Source organism: Malus domestica, chromosome 07 (genome assembly GCF_042453785.1).
Source record: "Malus domestica chromosome 07, GDT2T_hap1".
Classification (NCBI taxonomy): Eukaryota; Viridiplantae; Streptophyta; class Magnoliopsida; order Rosales; family Rosaceae; genus Malus; species Malus domestica.
This window is the reverse complement of record NC_091667.1, coordinates 8,292,239-8,310,902: the sequence shown is the minus strand read 5'-3', so window position 1 is coordinate 8,310,902 and position 18,664 is coordinate 8,292,239. Positions and strand designations below refer to the sequence as shown.

Genomic DNA, 18,664 nt, shown 5'->3' with positions numbered 1-18,664 from the left:
CAGCAGCGTCCCGGCAAGCAGCCGCTCGACCAGCCACGAGCCGAACGTTTGGGTAGTGTACATTCCCGTCTTAGAGCGCGAAGGAGCATGCACTCTCGACTAGGCCCACGGAGGAGCATACATTCACGGTTGGGGTCATACTCCGATAGTCAACATGAACAACCTTCCGGGTAAAGTGTCTATTCGCAGCTAAACCCACAAGGAGCGTCATCCACTTGACATCAGAGTAGGCAGCACGACAGACAGCGGGAAGCAGTCACTCAATCCAGCTCAAGTTCAACCAGCAGCTTACGAAGAACTCGCTCGCCTACTAGGAACGCACCACATGCACTACATCTGCGGCATAGACGAGCCAAACACATGGAAGAGCAGCCTAGACCAGCAAGTCATGACTGGGGGCAGCCGAGAGCTCCGCTACCCCAACAAAGGCAAATTCAGGAAGAAGTAGAGAGACTCTTGACCAAGCGATTACATGATTTCCAATGCAACGAGGTCACCGACGAGGCACTACGACGGAACATAACCAACATAAGCAGGTCACCCTTCACGGAGGAGATCGAGCAGGCAGAGCCTCCACGCGAGTTCAGTATGCCACATTTCACATCTTTCAAAGGGGATGAAGACCCGGAGAGACACTTAAAACGTTACCAAAGTGCAATGATCCTTTATCGAAACAACGATGATCTCATGTGCAAGATATTCGCCACCACTCTACAAGGCGAGGCGCAAGATTGGTTCTACACCCTGCCGCCACAATCCATCCGGAATTTCTACGAACTTTCTTTGGTTTTCACCAAAGAATATTCATCATATCGCTCGATCAAAAAGAAGTCTGACCATTTGTTGGACGTCAAGAAGAACCCAAAGGAGTCGCTTCGCGACTATGTAAGGAGGTTCAAAGTAGAGAAGGCAAAAATAGTCAGATGCAACGACTCGATAGCTAGAGCAGCCTTCCAAAAAGGACTTCCAGCAGACCACCCGCTATTCGGAAAATTGATCATGAAATAAGATCTAACTTTAGCAGACTCTTTTGCTTTAGCAGAGAAGCATGCACTTTGGGATGAGGCTCGCCAATGCATATTCAAGGACTTGAAGAAGTACCCGACATCACCTCCCTAAAAGCAGCGAAGGACTTATTCGCATGTTTGACGGTATCTAAAGTAGCAATAAGCTCTACCATCATGCGAGAAGAGCTGGGGGCTCGACTACCTGTATTCTACAGTTACCTGCAGTCATCATCATGACGCACTATTCCGTCGAATCCAAACCGGCGACGATAAAGGCGTAGACCCTGGCAGATGCAAAGTTTTCTGACGAACGTAACAACTCGGCCCAACGATGCCCCGAAGGCAGTCAATCACACTTTAGCCGCACATATTCCTTCAATGGAGATTTCTGGCATTCGCATGTCAACGGCTCATCCAACTACAAATGCTCGCGAGCAGCCGTGGTTCGTGGCAACCGACTACTTCACCAAATAGGTGGAAGCAGAGCCCGTGACGACCACGATTCAGACGGACATAGAGCGCTTCATATGGAGGAACATCATTTACCGATTTGGCATCCCTTAATCCATCGTCACCAACAACGGCCTGCAATTCGTGGGCAAAGATTTGGCGAAGTTCTTCCAAAAATATGGCATCAAGCAGCATAAGTCCATGCCGAGATATCCTCAAGGCAATAGGCAAGCCGAAACATCCAAAAAGATGGATCTCATCTGGGAAGGTCTGTACAAGCTCAGCAGAATAGGCGGCAAGAGTAATTATACCCCCGCTACCATGAAACAATAAAAAGATCGAAAAGTAGTGGAGCGCTTACAATCTGAAGAAGTACCATGTGTGACCTCCCATTACATCAAAGCCCGAAGACTCAAGAAGCTCGACGGGCACCACCTCACAAGTCGAAGACTATCCAGTTGTTATGCAGTTCCTACCTTACAGCTAAGTTCTCGTTCGTTTCACTCGTTTTTAAATGAGGAATTCAGAAGTAATCACAACTTGGCTCGGCTGCATGCTTATAACAACTGATCACTCCGGCACTTCAAAAGAAGACTGCGCCCTTATTAGGGACCCATTGCAGGAATTGCGCCCCCCGAGAGACCAACCATGCTCTCCAGTGCAAGAGGGTAAACTAATTGCTCTCCAGTGCGAGAGGGTAAACCAATTCCCTGACACCCATATGGGTCAGCTCTCCAAGACGGGAGGATAAACTTTACACTCCGAATATCCAGACGTGGATGAGCCTGGCTGCCCTAGTATAACTAGATGCACAATGGCTTGCGCCGGGATTCCTAGAAGTAGCCGCAATGGTCTTTTTCAAGGCTTAGCTAACTGAAGGGTTTTGGGTCTCTTGGCCTAATCCGTGGGGAACCAGGCCCTAGAGACGGAGAGGGCACATTACGCAGTACATTCCATGGACGGCTGCCCTGGAATCCTAAAGCTGCTACTGAGTGCACTAAGGTAGCCTACGGATTCCAGAAGACTGCCTACGACTTGCCCTTCGAGAAGTAAAGCCGTGCTAGACTTATGCAACCGCACATTCTTGTGAAAGGTTAAACAAGCTAGCGCACATATACGAAGTTTTATCCACTGCCGACATGCTACGTAGTCAATAAACTTCACCTCTGCCAAGCACGGAACAACCTACACCAAGTCCTAAAGTGTTGTGATACTTGCTACGCAACCTACGGAATTGAAGAAAGTCAAAGTTAACAACCTAGTGGTTATGCGGACTTGTCTGCTTCTGTAAGTAAGGCATCTGGCTGCCAACCCTATGGCTAACAACTTTGCAAAGTTCTACACCAACACCTACGGCTGCATAGGCTACGCAAGCTTGTCTGTTTATAAAAAAGTACCATGCCTGCCACTGGTCTATCAAGTCTAAAGGTTAAGGCATGAACAAAAGAAGTGAAGATGAAGAAAAACGAAGGAAAACATGTTTATAAACAACTAGCAAAGGCCGAAGGAGTTCAAGCAAAACAAGAGCTACAAGGAAAAACAAAGAAAATCCTAAAGGCTACCTAAAATACTACACTACAGTAGCTTGGACATCCCACGACTACTCGGTCGCCACACCTTCAACAGTCGTAACGCTCTTAGCAGCGGCATCATCCGGCGCTTCACCCCCGGCTGCCCCAGTCTGGGCACTAACTTCTCCAACTACTTCACCAATGGAAACCTTAAAAATAAAAGCAAGCAAGTCTTCTGGAGAAATGGAGAAGCTCATCCACTCCCTTCTTAGCATAAGCAGCAAAACGAAGCTCAGAAATTGCAAGCTTAAGATCTTGAATCTGAGGCGAATCAATCTCAGCAGCAAAGGGAGCAGGCTTTGGCGCCACTTTAGCAGCAAAGTCCACCTTTCCACTCTTCATAATAGTAAGTCTCTACAAAGGTGAACCGGACTTGGCTCCCAAAGAACGTCCTGGTACAGACTTCGGCACTGGGGCATGATAAAACCTTTACGCTGAGCAATCTTAGCCACAATTGTACTAGCCATTCTCAACATGGAAGACGCCACATGCTCAGATCTAGCAGCCTTATTTTTCTTCCCATTGGAATAAGTCATGTCAATCACATACCTCTCGGTAGCAAGCGGACCCTCATGAGCAGCAGAAGAAGTCTTTAGTTTTTTCTTAACTGGCATCTCATGAGCAGGCGGGGAAGATCTCTTCTTTCCATCTTCATTCATAGTAAGCTCCACGACAGCGATCAGACGAGCCAATGCATCCTCCTTGATCCTCTTTACCTCATCTTTCTGGAGCAGCCCACATTTCTTTCAGCAAAGAGGACTAAGCAGCCAACGACATTCATGGTACTCAGCAGGGGAGCTCAACCCAGCATTCCAGCAGGCAGGAGGCCTGCATGCCCAACATTCCAACAGCCCATAAGACCCGCAATCTCCTTATTTCTCTCAATCGCCAGCCTGGCCCGAGTCAGGTCCAAGAGCCCAAAGGACATGAGCCATGTGGCTCGCCTAGCACTGCGCCCCAGCGCCACAATCCTCGACCCCAGCTGCACAAGCTGCCCTTAGCTCAAGCCAAGCCAATCTACCCAAGCAATGGTCCCTGCCACGACATCTCCTCAACCCATGCCGAGCCAGCTCCTGGCCCCTGCCAGCCGACGTGCCGCACCACCCCGACGGCTACCCCGCAATAGCACTATCCAAGAATAAGGCAAGAAAAATTCAATTTTTCTTACATTGGTGCGGCACGAAGAAGACGAAGAAAGCAACGAAAAACGGTCCTTTGCACGAGCAAGATGTAGAAGATTGCTAGAGGAGGGGGAACAAATATTCTCTAAGCTATCTCTCTCTTGTAGGGTAGAATAAATCACTCTCCAAAGTTGATTTAATAACCCACTTAAGGTGGACTTAAATAGGCTTTAAGAGAAATTTATTTCCTTTTCCTAGAATGATCTAATTTCCTATTAAAGAGAGAATCAACATCAAAATAGGAAGCATTCTTAAGTTTCCTAAAGCAAGAAGATCTCTACACCTGCTGCCCTTTTTTGCGAGCAGCCCAATAGGTGTGAGGGCATTTGTGGAGACAAAAATATTCACTAGGCGACACGTGGACTTTTGGACAAAAGAGGACAAAAATACCCTCGAGGCATACTGGGTTTCCTACACGCGAGTAGTGGAGAATCATCCATCAACCAAGTCAGGAGTACCCAAAATGGGTAACAATTCAGAACCTATTTCATTCCATATATGTTTTACCTCATTTTTTCCTTATTCAATTAGCCATTTATTTCAAACATTCCATAACATCCTCAACCAATTAATATAATCAATATATTAAAGGCTAATTACATCACCAAATTAAGCCCAAAAATCACCCTAAAGGCCGGTTATCCCTTCTCCAAAGGGAGCCGGCCATTTCCTTTTTTTTTTCACCATAATTTTCCTTTTTTGTGACATTGATTAGCCAATTATACAAAAAACCACCAAAACATTCTTTTATGTTTAATAGCCAAATAAATTGGCTAATTAAACCTAAATCAAACCCAAAAAACCCTAGCCACCTCCTATCCTTATAAATATACTCTCATTTCTCACCAAAAAGCTAATTCCAACACTTTGGCAAAAATCCCAAAATTCTCTAAACACTCTTTCTCTCTAAATTCTAGCTTTGGCATCGGAGGTTCTCCGGCCAAAGCCCCCCCCCCATTCATCGTGGGCGTGTGAGGCTCTTGGCCTTAACCTAAGGTATTAATTGTTTTGTAGGTGCAAAATTGTCCAAGTTCAAGGAGGAAGAAATTTGCATCCACAGCTCCACCTAAAATTTGCAGTAAAATTAGATCTGCAGTCCAAGATAGGCGATGATACCGCACCATCTTGGATTGCAGTAAAATTAAATTTGCAGTTCAAGATGGGCGATTGTACCTCACCACCTTGGATTGCAGCAAAATTAATATAAAAACACACTGAGTTAGTAAACAAGATCTACACCAAACAAGAAATCAAAGATATAAGTAAATGTTAGGTTAAGAACTAAAAGCAGGCATGGAGCAAACAGTTCGTCGCAAGGGTATATCACGCAGTTGAAGCAGAGGAAGAAGATGATCAGTAAAATCCTTAAAGGAAACATTTTTCTTTCTTTCTTTCATTTGACGAAGAGGAATGAGAAATGGTTAAATTTTAGAGACTCGTGCTGATAACGTGTTATAATAGACATTAGTTAGAGAGATAACCTTTCTATTGGTAAGAGCGAAGCAGGTGTAAAATATCACACTGTAACTATAACACAAGAGGATGATAGATAAAAGAGAGATAGATATTCCTTTTCTGTTTCTTGTGCCTGTGTTTTGATAGCAGTCGGAGTGCTCTATTTATAGAGAAACTTCGTATTATTACAGTTTGAAATTTACAACACATCTTTTGAAAAGCGACCTCCCTCATATCCAAAGTCCACATACCAATCTTGCCAATGTTTTTATTCATCTGCCAATGTTAAAGATATTATTGTGGGCATTGAAAAAATCTACCAAGGTTTGACATATTATTGTGAGCATTCACTAACCCACCAGCATTTTCAACAGCATCTAATTCTAATTTTCTTAATTAAATATCCAATAGTAGTAGATTTAAATAAGGGCATTCGGCCTTGTCAATCTATACTTCAATTCTCTTCCAGAAAATGATTTTTAAAACTAATAATTTAAGTAGATCAATTATTGCTATATATGGTCCTGACGCTTCTTTGGGGATGAACCATATCCATCACAGCCTGGAATTTGTTTTGGGGATGGAGCAGCCTTTTTGTCTTATATCTCTTGACACACTTTCGTCTTTGTCGGGATGGATGTAGAAAGATGATTTCTAATAAATATAAAGAGTAGGGCCGAGGTTGGACCTTTACTCTTTACTAATGTGTGTATATATAGCACTACTCTAAATTACTCATTCCTCACATCCATCACCTACTCCATATATATACGCTGAGAGTCATGAGACTTGTTTCCCTACTCATGCCCCAACCCTGATATTTCCAAATATCAGGATAGACACGTGTTGGCCAACACTCGAGGGTGACGAAGCCATTAAAAAGCATGCATATCGGTAAAATATGTAATTAGAAAGGGATACACTAATGCAGAATCGTGTTCAGAGCATACAACTAATCGAGAATAATGTGAAAGAATTATTATGGAAGGGTACAAACCAAGGAATGTGACCTACACAGAGGAGGCTTGAAGATACCTAAGCAGAAGTGCCCTGACACCGGGATTATGTGCCTCGAATCTATATCCTGAGGGGGGGCGCAAAAACAAAAAAAGGTGAGTAGACCAAGTTTATAATAATACTAATAATACGAAAACCGATTTATTTATGAACATACTAACCCCCTGTTTTGAAAACATATACAATACAACATAATAAGTTTTCTGAACTTTAGCATGCAGTGGAAACGTTCGTAAAGCATGTACATGTAAAACAATGCTCGGTAATGATGTTATCGTTGCCCAAAGGCAAATCCATAAATCTCAACCATACTGTACTTTCTAGGGGTATCATAGTCGCCCGAAGGCAGTACTTGTCCATCACCCCGAAGGTGAAGCTGTACGACACTGGATTACGCCAGTGAGAAAACATGGTCCATCACCCGAAGGTGAAGTTGTACGACTCCGGGTTACGCTGAAGAAGATGATATATATAAAATTACACACCGACACTGCTTTCAGCAGTGAAGCTGAGGGTATACCATAAATATCTCACTACTCCTAGATTGTGTCCTATGGCCATAGACATCTACATACCCATGTTGTGTGGATGTGTTGTATGATAACCCCACTAGATACGTAATGAAAACATACCTCAAAATCCCATCTCGTAAATCCATATTCATAAATCCGTAATATAAATCATATTCAAAAACCAAAGAATTTTATATAAGAAAATCCAAGGATTCATAACTCATATTTGGAAATCCAAAATATGATTCATATTCATAATACATAGAGTTTCACATATGAAAATCTAATAATTCATAACCTTTCGTCAGATGTAAATTCGATAAATCATAAATATCTTGTAACCCGTAAACGTAGAAATCTGGAAAATATAATATAAAACATATTCGATGCATGAAATATGAAATGTATGCAAGCCTAATATTTTATAAAAAAACATGCGAGTTTAGAAGGGTTCCACTCACATATATTTTGTTGCTCGGGAAATGCTCGAGCTAGCAAGGATGGAGTCACTTCCCACCGATGCACCTAACCACAATTTGATACCATTTAGTAAAACTATACCTAAACAATAGAATTTGGAAAAACAGATAGCGAATTTGGATTTGGCATGTCGAAAAACCTAAGGAGGGACCTCGGGTTTCCCCCATGCGCCATCGCACAAGGGGGCGGCCGGCAGCCTCAACTAGCTGGAAAATTCAACAACTCCAAAAATTCTTAAATTTTACTGGAATGAAGACCTCAATTAGAGGAACAACTTTCATACCTGGACTGAAATCCAATTCAGCCAGGAAACACCTCAAATCACCCTCGATCCATCGGAAACCCTTGAAATGGGTGTTCTTGATTCGATGCCAAAACGAACTCCGACACCCCAACCAATGCATGGGTTTTGTTTCTAAGGTTAGGAGGAGTAGATTGGTGGTGGTATTCAACGGTGAAGGTTGCCGGAACGGCGGATCACCGTCGTGCACCCATTGACACCGACAGGTTTCGTTCATCATGAAACTAGGCCAAACTTCTTCGATTTTGGAGTGAAATGTGAAGAAGGAAGGTCGTGGAGTTGGTTTTGGGTGGTGGTTCGATAAATTTTGCAGGAGAAACACCGTGAAAAGTGTCGGGGTATGCGTACGAATCAGGTCGGGGAATCGGGTCAAAGAGAAGGGACTGGGTTCCCCTCATTCTCTCCTTCCTCTTTTCCCCTCCTTGCTCTCTCTTCTAATTGGTCAGCATCCAACACCTCATTTCTCTCCTCTTCTTTCCATCACAACCACACACGTGGCACCAGATTGATGCTCCAATAGAATCTAGAGCCTTTCAGATTTATGGTCAAATGACCATTTTGCCCTCAACTTCATTCATTAATAACTTTTTCGTTGTAACTCCAAATTACGTTCTGCTCGCGCCCATACGTTCATAGCGATGAGTACTATAGGAATACACTAAGAAAACAGATATTACATGACATGACAAGGAGGTCAACAAAAGTCAACGTTTTTTTCCTCGAAGGGCATTTTCGTAATTTCACATTTTTAATTATAAAAAGAGCAATATTTGGGGACGGGGGTCATTACAATGGTAGTTATTGAAAACTTCTCCACAAGCAACATGACCGAGATTTCCTTTAGATAAACCATTTGTATTAAGTTTAATCCAAGGAAACTAAGGAGGAGACCAAAGGACAAGAAGAATAGTTGGCGCCTTACGAGAGATAGGTTGAATCCCCATCGAAGAGATGATTCAAGTGTAAAAACCCTGAAAGCAACCAGGAATAAACTTTCCACCATGAACAATCACATAATTGATAGACATGCATGAGTGATATAGATCTTACCAACGCATCTCATTGGTTACAAGCAAACACACTTCCTTCTCTGCTGGTCGAGTTACATTTGTTTAACTGCAGTCTTTATCACATACCAAATGGTATTTGGAACTTGACAGGTATTAAAGTTCTTGACCTATCTGGGAACTATTTCAACTCTACCATACCAAAATGGTTGTACAGTTTGAACCATCTTGAGTCCCTCTATCTTATCAACAATGCTTTCCATGGTGAAATTTCAAGTTCCCTTGGAAACTGGACAGCCCTTGTTGAACTTGAATTCTTTGACAATCAGCTAGAAGGGGAAATCCCAAACTCATTGGGAAATCTTTGTAGGTTGACTTTTGTTGATCTAGGGATGAACAATTTTAAGGGGAGGGTATCAGAAATCTTTGAAAGTTTGTCTCGGTGCAGTTCTGGTCAAATAGATTATTTACATCTTTCGTACCATAATTTTTTAGGTCAATTATCTGGTAAGCTAGGAATTTTTAAAAATTTAAGTTCTCTTGATCTTTTGTATAATTCTATATCAGGCCTCATTCCAGTGTCCTTAGGAAATCCATCATGCTTACAACACTTGGTCATTGATCACAATTCATTTGAGGGTGTTGTCTCTGAAGCTCATTTTACTAGACTTACAAGATTGAAAATCTTTACTGCAAAAGAGAACTCCTTGACTCTTAAAACCAACTATGGCTGGTGTGGATGCAAATTTCTTCCTCCTTGATCTTGGACTATTTTGCACCTACAAAACAATTAACACCTTAGGTTAAGGCCAAGAGCCTCATGCGCCCACGATAAATGGGGGGGGCTTTGGCCGAAGAACCTCCGATGCCAAAGTTAGAATTTAGAGAGAAAGAGTGTTTAGAGAATTTTGCCAAAGTGTTGGAATGAGTGTTTGGTGAAAATGGGAGCCTATCTATAGGGCTAGGCCGGTCCACTTAGGAGAGAAAGTGGCCGGTCAACTTGTGGATTTTTTGTTGAATTTGTGGTTTAATTAGCCAAGTTATTGGCTAATTAAATATGAAAGAAATAAATGGGGGGGTTATCAAATTGAATGACTAACTTTATTTGGGTAATAAAGTGGAGAAAATAAGAAAGGTAAGGAGCAAAGGGAGGTGGCCGGTTTTGACTAGCTTTTGGGATTAATTTGGGTGACTTATTTGATATAATGGGTGATTAAATGGTGATTAATGGATTAATTAGGAATTAATCCATTAATTAGCCAATTAATCTCTATTTATACGAAATAATTTATAGGATATGAAGTAATTACCTAAGATGAGGATGGATGAGATAACTTTGAATTTGTTACCTTTTTGGGCACTTTTGACTTGGTTTAGGGATGACTGCCCGCTGCTTGTGTGTAGGAATCCTAGTATGCCTCAAGGGTATTTTTGTCCTCTTTTACCCAAGAATCCACGTGTCGCCTTGTGATTATTTTTGGCTCCACAAATGCCCCCACACCTGTTGGGCTGCTCACAGGAAAAGGCAATAGGTGTAGAGATTTTCTCGCTTTAGGAAACTCTGAATTGCTTCCTATTTTGTTGTTGATTCTCTCTTTTGATAGGAAATTAGATCCTTCTAAGAAAGGGAAATAAATTTCTCTCAAAGCCTATTTAAGTCCACCTTAAGTGGGTTATTAAATCAACTTTGGAGAGTGATTTATTCTACCTTACAAGAGAGAGAGAGAGAGCTTAGAGGATATTTGTTCCCCCTCCTCTAGCAATCTTCTACATCTTACAAGTGCAAAGGTCTGTCTTTCGTTGATTTCTTCGTCTTCTTCGTGCCGCACCGATGTAAGAAAATTTTAATTTTTCTTATCTTCTTTTTGGATAGTGCTGTCGCGGGGTAGCGTCGGGGTGATGCAACATGTCGACTAACAAGGGTCAGGAGTTGGTTCGGCATGGTCCGAGGAGGTGTTGTGGCAAGGGCCACTGCTTGGGTTGCTTGGCTTGGCTAGAGCCAAGGGCAACTTGAGAGGTTGGGGCCGCGAACTGATGCGCTGGGGCGCAGTGCTAGGGTAGTCGCATGGCTCATATCCTTTAGCCCTTGGACCTGACGCTGGCCAAGCTGGCGATTGAGAGAAATGAGAAGGTCATGGACTTCATGGGCTGATGGAATGTTGGGCATGCAAACCTCCTACCTGCTAGAATGCTGGGTTGAGCTCCTTTGCTGAGTACCATAAATGGCGTTAGCTGCTTAGTCCTCTTTGTCGGGAGAAAAGTAGCCTGCTCCCGAGAGAAAAAGTAAAGAGGATCAGGATGGATGCATTGGCTTGTCTGAACGTTGTTGTGTAGCCTATTATGAATGAAGGTGGAAACAAGATATCTTCCCGCCAGCTCAAGAGATGCCAGTTGGGAAAAACTGAAGACTTCCTCTGCTGCTTGTGAGGGTCCGTCTGCTACCGAGAGGCCTGTGATGGACATGATTTCTTCCAATGGGAAAAAAATGTGGCTGCTAGATCTGAGCATATGGCGTCTGCCATGCTGAGATTGGCTTGTACGATTGCTGATAGAATTGCTCAACGTAAAGGTCATTTCATGCCCTTAGTGCCGAAGCATGTACCAAGACGTCCGTTGGGAGCCAAGTCTGGTTCACCTTTGGAGAAGCTTGCTATTATAAAGAGCAATAAGGTGGACTCTGTTGCTAAGGTAGCGCCAAGGCCCATTTCCTCTGCTATTGAGACTGATTTGCCTACTTGGAAGGAAGAAACTGCTAGCATGGGCAGCTGTGAGAAATTCATTAAGCCTACTTCTAGGGAGGCTAATGAGATTTGTGTGCTCATATCTGCTTGAAGACACGGACGCTTGTGCCAAGTTTGTTGATGGCGTTAGAAAGGTTTGCTTGCCCAAGTTCCTTTGCGAAACATACGACACAATATAGAATGACTGATCTACTTGCTTTGATGTAGATATAGCAAGGCTGCCAAGGAGGGTGGCGAAGACTATGGCAGCTTAAGCTTATTCCTCAACCAAGAAGATTAAGAGGTCAGATTCTGAGCTCGTTGCTTTGAAGGGGTCTAATAGTTTTGCCCCCACTTCTCTGCAGCTTGAGGCCACTTACCAAGAGATTGTTGACTTGAAGACTAGGCTTGACACGATCCAAGTTAAGTATGAAAGTGCAGAGAAGGAGATTAGATGTTACATACCTCAGATTCAAGATCTTGAGTTTGCAGTTAGGATGAAGAGTTGATTGCTGCTTATAATCAAATGATCCACTTCAAGAGAATCATCGATAGGCTTGAACCCTAAGTGTTGGAACTTCAAGGTGTACTAAAGATCAACGAAAGTTTGAAAAAGGAAGTGGATGAGCTGCAGCGCGTCCGTGTTGGTCTGCTTCAAGAGAATGAGCAGTTGAAGGGTGAGAAGGATGGGCTCGAGGTTTCGAGACCTTCTCTATTTCTTCTTAAGACTTGCTTGCTTTTACTTTTGAGGCTTTCATTAGTGAAGTAGTTGGAGAAGTTGGTGCCCAGGCTGGGGCAGCCGGGGGTGATGCCACTACTAAGAGCTTCGCGGATGCTGAAGGTGTGGCGACCGAATAGTCATGGGATGTCCAGGCTGCTAAAGTGTAGTCCTCTAGGTACCTTTTAGGATTTTCTTTGTTTTTCCTTGTAGCTCTTGTTTTGCTTAAACTCCTTCGGCCTTTGCTAATTGTTTATAAACATGTTTCCTTCGCTTTTCTTCATATTCACTTCTTTTGTTCATGCCCTAACCTTTAAACTTTATAGTCCAGTGGCAGGCGTGCTTCTTTTTTATAAGCAGACAAGCCTGCATAGCCTATACAGCCGTAGGTGTTGGTGTAGAGCTTTGCAAATTTGTTAGCCATAGGGTTAGCAGCCGGATGCCTTACTTACAGAAGCAGACAAGTCCGCGTAACCACTAGGCTGTTAACCTTGGCTTTCTCCAATTCTGTAAGTTGCGTAGCAAGTATCACAACACTTTAGGACTTGGTGTAGGTTGTTCTGCGTTTGGCAGAGGTGAAGTTTATCGACTACGTAGCATATCGGTAGTGGATAAAGCTTCGTATATGCGCACTAGCTTGTTTAACCTTTCACAAGAATGTGTGGTTGTATAAGTCTAGCATGGCTTTACTGCTCGAAGGGCGTAAGCAGTCTTCCAGAAATCGTAGGCTACCTTAGTGCACTCGGTAGCAGCTTTAGGGTTCCAAGGTAGCCGTCCATCGGATGTACTGCATAATGTGCCCCCTCCGTCTCTAGGGCCCAGTTCCCTGCGGATTAGGCCAAAAATCCTTCAGTTATCTAAGCCTTGAAAAAGACCATTGTGGCTACTTCTAGGAATCCCGTCGCAAGTCATCGTGCATCTAGTTACACTAGGGCAGTAAGGCTCATCCACGTCTGGATATTTGGAGTGTAAAGTTTATCCTCTCGTCTTGGAGAGCTGACCTATATGGGTGTCGGGGAATTGGTTTACCCTTTCGCACTGGAGAACAATTAGTTTACCCTCTTGCACTGGAGAGCATGGTTGGTCCCTTCGGGGGTGTAATTCCTGCGATGAGTCCCTAAGAAGGGCGCAGTCTTCTTTTGAAGTGCCGAAGTGATTAGTTGTTGTAAACATGCAGCCGAGCCAAGTTGTGATTACTTCTGAATTCCTCATTGAAAAACGAGTGAACTGAACGAGAACTTAGCTGTAAGGTAGGAACTTCATAACAACTGGATAGTCCTTGGCTTGTGAGGTGGTGCCCGTCGAGCTTCTTGACTATTCGGGCTTTGATGTAGTGGGAGGTCACACATAGTACTTCTTCAAATTGTAGGCGCTCCACTACTTTTCAATCTTTTTATCGTTTCATGATGGCAAGGGTGTAATTACTCTTGCCGCCTACTCTGTTGATCTTGTACGGACCTTCCCAGATGAGATCCATCTTTTTGGATCCTTCTCTATGGACAATGATGAAGGCTTTTGTTAGGACTAGATATCTGGGCTAGAACTGCCGAATCTTGGCCCTTTTGTTGTAGCTGGAAAGGAACTGTTGCTGGTAAGCTGCGATGCGGGTGATAGTTTGGTCACATTTCTCCTCTACCAGATTTAAGCTTGTGGCCATCTCCTTTCGGTTGCTTATCTTTCGGTGGTGCAATATGCCCATAGACATACAGAGAGTTCGTCTGGCCATTTTCTTTTCTTACTGGTGGGGGATTTCTTGTGGCAGTCGAGGATCATCTTGGTGTATATTGTGGCTCGCCTATTGCCTTGAGAATATCTTGGCGTAGACATGTGATGCTTGATGCCATATTTTTGGAAGAACTTCACCAAATCTTTCCCTACAAAGTGGGGGCTGTTATCGGTGACAATGGATTAAGGGATGCCAAATCGGCAAATGATGTTCCTCCATATGAAGTGCTCCATGTCCGTCTAAATCATGGTCGTCATGGGCTCTGCTTCTACCTATTTGGTGAAGTAGTCGGTTGCCACGATCATCATGTCTTTGCCCCTAGTAGTCTGGCTGGTGATTAGCTAGGAATCAGAATGAATTGAAAGCTTTTTCACCGCCAAGTCTTTTGTCATTTGAAGGCTTGCTAGTGGGGCTTCATACTTTACTTCGTTGTTAAATGCTTTGAAACCTAGAATGATCGCCTGCTCGGGCTTCGAACCGCCTGGGGTGACAAAGACCACGTCTGCTCCTAAACCTTTGTAGTTGGATACGCCGTCGACATGCAAATGCTAGAAGTCTCCATCGGGTGGAGCAGGCGCTGCTAGAGTGTGCTCGGCTATTTCTGGGGTGTCGTTAGGTCGCTCTGTTGTGTCATAAATGCGTGATAGGGAGCCGTGGAGCTAGGGCCATGTTACACGTAGCAGAAGATGCTCAACTTCTGATATTGGACCATTCTAAAGTTGAATTATGGAGCAAGGGTCGACTAGGACCGTGTGACACGTAGTAGGAAGTGGTGTTCGATTGCCAGTACATGTTGCTCCTATGTAGAATGTTTTGGGGCGATGAGGACAAAACTTGCTTCCGAGTGTGTCATTCTAGTGTTCATCTTCCCTTGGCGTGTCTTTTGGGCCGACTTGTTGTGTTCGTTAGAAAACTTTGCATTTGCCAGGATCTTACGCCTTTATCGTCGCGTGTCTGGATTGGGCGAAATAGTGCATCATAAGGATAACTGCATGCGTTTGAAGGTAAAACTTGAGTTTTTAGGTTACAACAACTATCGTCAAAGTTAGCTTTTGAAATGGTAATAGCATCGATGAGAGCTTTTGAACTGTAGAATATAGGTAGTCGGGCCCCCAGCTCTTCTCGCATGATGGTAGAACTTATTGTTACTTTAGATACCGTCAAACATGCGAATAAGTCCTCCGCTGCTTCCGATTTGGATAGTAGGGAGGTGATGTCGGGTACTTCTTCAAGTCCTTGAATGTGCATTGGTGAGCCTCGTCTCAAAGTGCATGTTTTTTCTGCCAGAGCGAAAGAGTCTGCTAGAGTTAGATCTTCTTTCATGATCAATTTTCCTAATAGCAAGTGGTTTGCTAGAAGTCCTTTTTGGAAGGCTACTCTAGCTATCGAGTCGTTGCATCCGACTATCCTTGCCTTCTTTGCTTTGAACTTCCTCACATAGTCACGAAGCGACTCTTTTGGGTTCTTCTTGACGTCGAACAAATGGTCGGACTTCTTTTGATCGAGCGACAGGATGAATATTCTTTGGTGAAAACCAAAGAAAGTTCGTTGAAATTCTGGATGGATTGTGGCGGCAGGGTGTAGAACCAATCTTGCGCATTGCCTTGTAGAGTGGTGGTGAATATCTTTCACATGAGATCATCGTTGTTTCGATAAAGGATCATTACGCTTCGGTAGTGCTTTCAGTGTCTCTCCGGGTCTTCATCCCCTTTAAAATATGTGAAATGTGGCATGCTGAACTCGCATGGAGGCTCTGCCTGCTCAATCTCATCTGTGGAGAATGACTTGCTTATGTTGGTTATGTTCCGTTGTCTTTTCCTTCTTCATTGTTTTGTGCAAGCATTGCCCCCAGTGAGCGTTCAAGTGCTGCGATATACAAAATTAAAGGTTTCCCTTTGATTGGAGCCATCAACACCGGGGGTTTCAAAAGATATTCTTTAATGCTACTGAGAGCATTTTGACATGTGTTATCCCATATGAAAGGCACATCCTTTTTCATCAGCCATGTGAATGGTTGACATCTCCCAGATAAGTTTGAGATGAATCTCCTTATGTATGCCAATCTTCCTTGTAGTCCTCGTAACTCTCGCAGGTTTCGAGGAGGAGGCATTTCCATGATTGCCTTGATTTTTGAAGGGTCGACTTCAATTCCTCGGTACCTTACTACAAAGCCAAGAAATTTTCCAGATGTCACTCCAAATGCGCATTTTAAAGGATTCATCTTTAGCTGATGTTTTTGGAGTCTGTCAAAGACTTTCTTTAAGTCGTTCAAATGGCGTTCCCTTTTTCTTGTTTTGATGAGAAGATCATCCACATAACATTCGATGGTGCTATGCAACATATCACTGAAAATGATTGTCATGGCTCTTTGGTATGTAGCTCCTGCATTTTTAGTCCAAACGACATTACAGTGTAGCAGTAGATTCCTTTTGGAGTACGGAATGCTGTAAGTTCTTCATCTTCAGGTGCCATTTTAATTTGATTGTACCCTGAGAACCCATCCATGAAAGACAAAGCCTCAAAACCGGTTGTGGCATCTACTAATAACTCAGTTATTGGAAGCGGGAACTCGTCTTTTGGACATGCGTCATTAAGATCTCTGAAATCTATGCAGACACGGATTTGTCCATTTTTCTTCTTTACCGGTACGATACTGGCGAGCCATGTATAGTACTGCACTTCCCTGATAAACCCAACGTCTATCAGTTTGTCAATTTCAGCTTTAATTTGTACTTCAAGCTCAGGTCGAAAATGTCGTAGTGCCTATTTAACATAACGCCTTTCTTTTGACACAGCCAATCTATGAATTGCCACCTTAGTGTCTAGACCAGGCATATCTTGATAACCCCATGCAAACACATCTCTATAATCTTGGAGAAGACTTTTGTAATCTTCTAATTCTTCCGGTGTTAGTAGGGCACTTACAAATATAGGTTTTGGCTCGTCATCTGTTCCGAGATTGATTTCTCGAAGTTCATCCACAGTGGCTTGCCCCCCGTCTTCTATTTGAGGTGGTGCCGGTTGAGCGTTGTCAATAAACTCGGTTGAGTTATCACCATTCTCATCTTTTTCATCTTCAATGGTGATGCAGTTTACTTGAGCAATGCTATGAACCTCTTCTTCTGTGCTTGATTCCTCATCCATTTCATAAGCTTCACTTAGAAGTGGCGGTGCATTGTTATGGGTTCTGAAGCTTGCGCAAACACGACTTTGCCCATTTTTCTTTTTTACAGGAAAGTAGGTGGGGAATTGTCTAGCACGCTCAATTGGCTCGTTATCAAACTCCTTACCTCTTTCTTTGCTACCGATCATGCTAACTTGAACAACATCTTGTTCTTCTTCTACATCATAATTTTTGTCTTGGTTTATCTTCACCTTTTGGCTTTTGACTCTCCACTTTTTGCTTTTATGAGATTTCTTAGGCTGAGAGTTGGCGATTTTACCAAGTCGTTGGAAGACCGAGACTCGAGGTGGCTTGCTATTGGACTCTTCTTCAGTCAACATTGCTTTCTCGAGATTAGTAAAGCTTTCAAACTCATGATTCTTGGTTTCCAAGACAAATGCTTTGAGCATTCCATTTCCTTGGTGCACTATGACATTGATAACACTCTTAGCTTTATGCCTTTTCGCTTTTATCTTTAATGGAATTTTTGACGAGGACTCATTTCTTTTGAACGAAGCAATGCGACCATGTCGACCATCATTCCTTTGTAAATTTGTTGAGACTATCAAATTGCTTCCAGGAATTGATTGGTTAATTCTGTGTAGAGGCTTCGTGTAGCTGGTCACGAGTGCTTCAAATGCATTTTGGATTTGTTCCATTGCTTTCTCATCAGGTTCTCTTTGATCTTTTAACGAGCGATTGAGAACTACTTTTTTGGATTTTGGAGTTTTAGAACTCGTAATTTTGACCAGCCTTGACGGCTTTGCCTTTTCCACAGCTGGTGATTGTGATTCCTTCTGCACTACTTCATCTTTTGTTGTTTGTGAAAAAGTGACCTTTGTCTGTTTGTAGAATTTTGCATCTGCATAATTCACTTCTTCACCCTTAAATGGGTCGGTGTCCTCTAGAACTGTCTTAACTTCGCCATTTATCAAAAACTTGAAGCACTGATGGAGTGTAGAAGGAACAACACCATATGTATGAAGCCACGGACGCCCTAATAAAACATTGTAAGATGTGTTAGCATCGATTACATGGAAAAGGGTGTCGGAGTATAACTCTCCTATCTCCATTTGTAAGGCTATCGTTCCCATTGCTTTTTGTCCCATTTGATTGAAGCCTTAAATAGTTAACATTGATGGTGTTAGTTGACGAACATTAATCCCCAAAGCTCGAAGTGTTTGAAGAGGAAGCAGGTTCACTGCTGATCCACAATCAAGCAAGATTCGATTTATCGATGTATCTCCTACTAGTCCACTGACGTACAAAGGTCGATTATGATACTCGTCTCCAAGTATAAGGTCATTTTCATCAAATGTGATACTTGCGAGGTAGCAAGCGCAATACTTTAGCGAC

At 43.1% G+C, this 18,664-nt stretch overlaps 1 protein-coding gene across 1 annotated transcript; it reads right to left on the bottom strand.

Annotated features, from left to right (window-relative positions):
- Window positions 1–16,503: 16,503 nt before the first annotated feature.
- On the bottom strand, window positions 16,504–18,381 carry LOC139197660 (uncharacterized). Its single transcript, XM_070825604.1, has 2 exons — window positions 16,937–18,381; window positions 16,504–16,828 (listed from the first exon to the last, which is right to left on the bottom strand). Exons 1-2 carry the CDS (start codon window positions 18,379–18,381, stop codon window positions 16,504–16,506), a joined length of 1,770 nt encoding a protein of 589 aa, XP_070681705.1.
- Window positions 18,382–18,664: the final 283 nt, after the last annotated feature.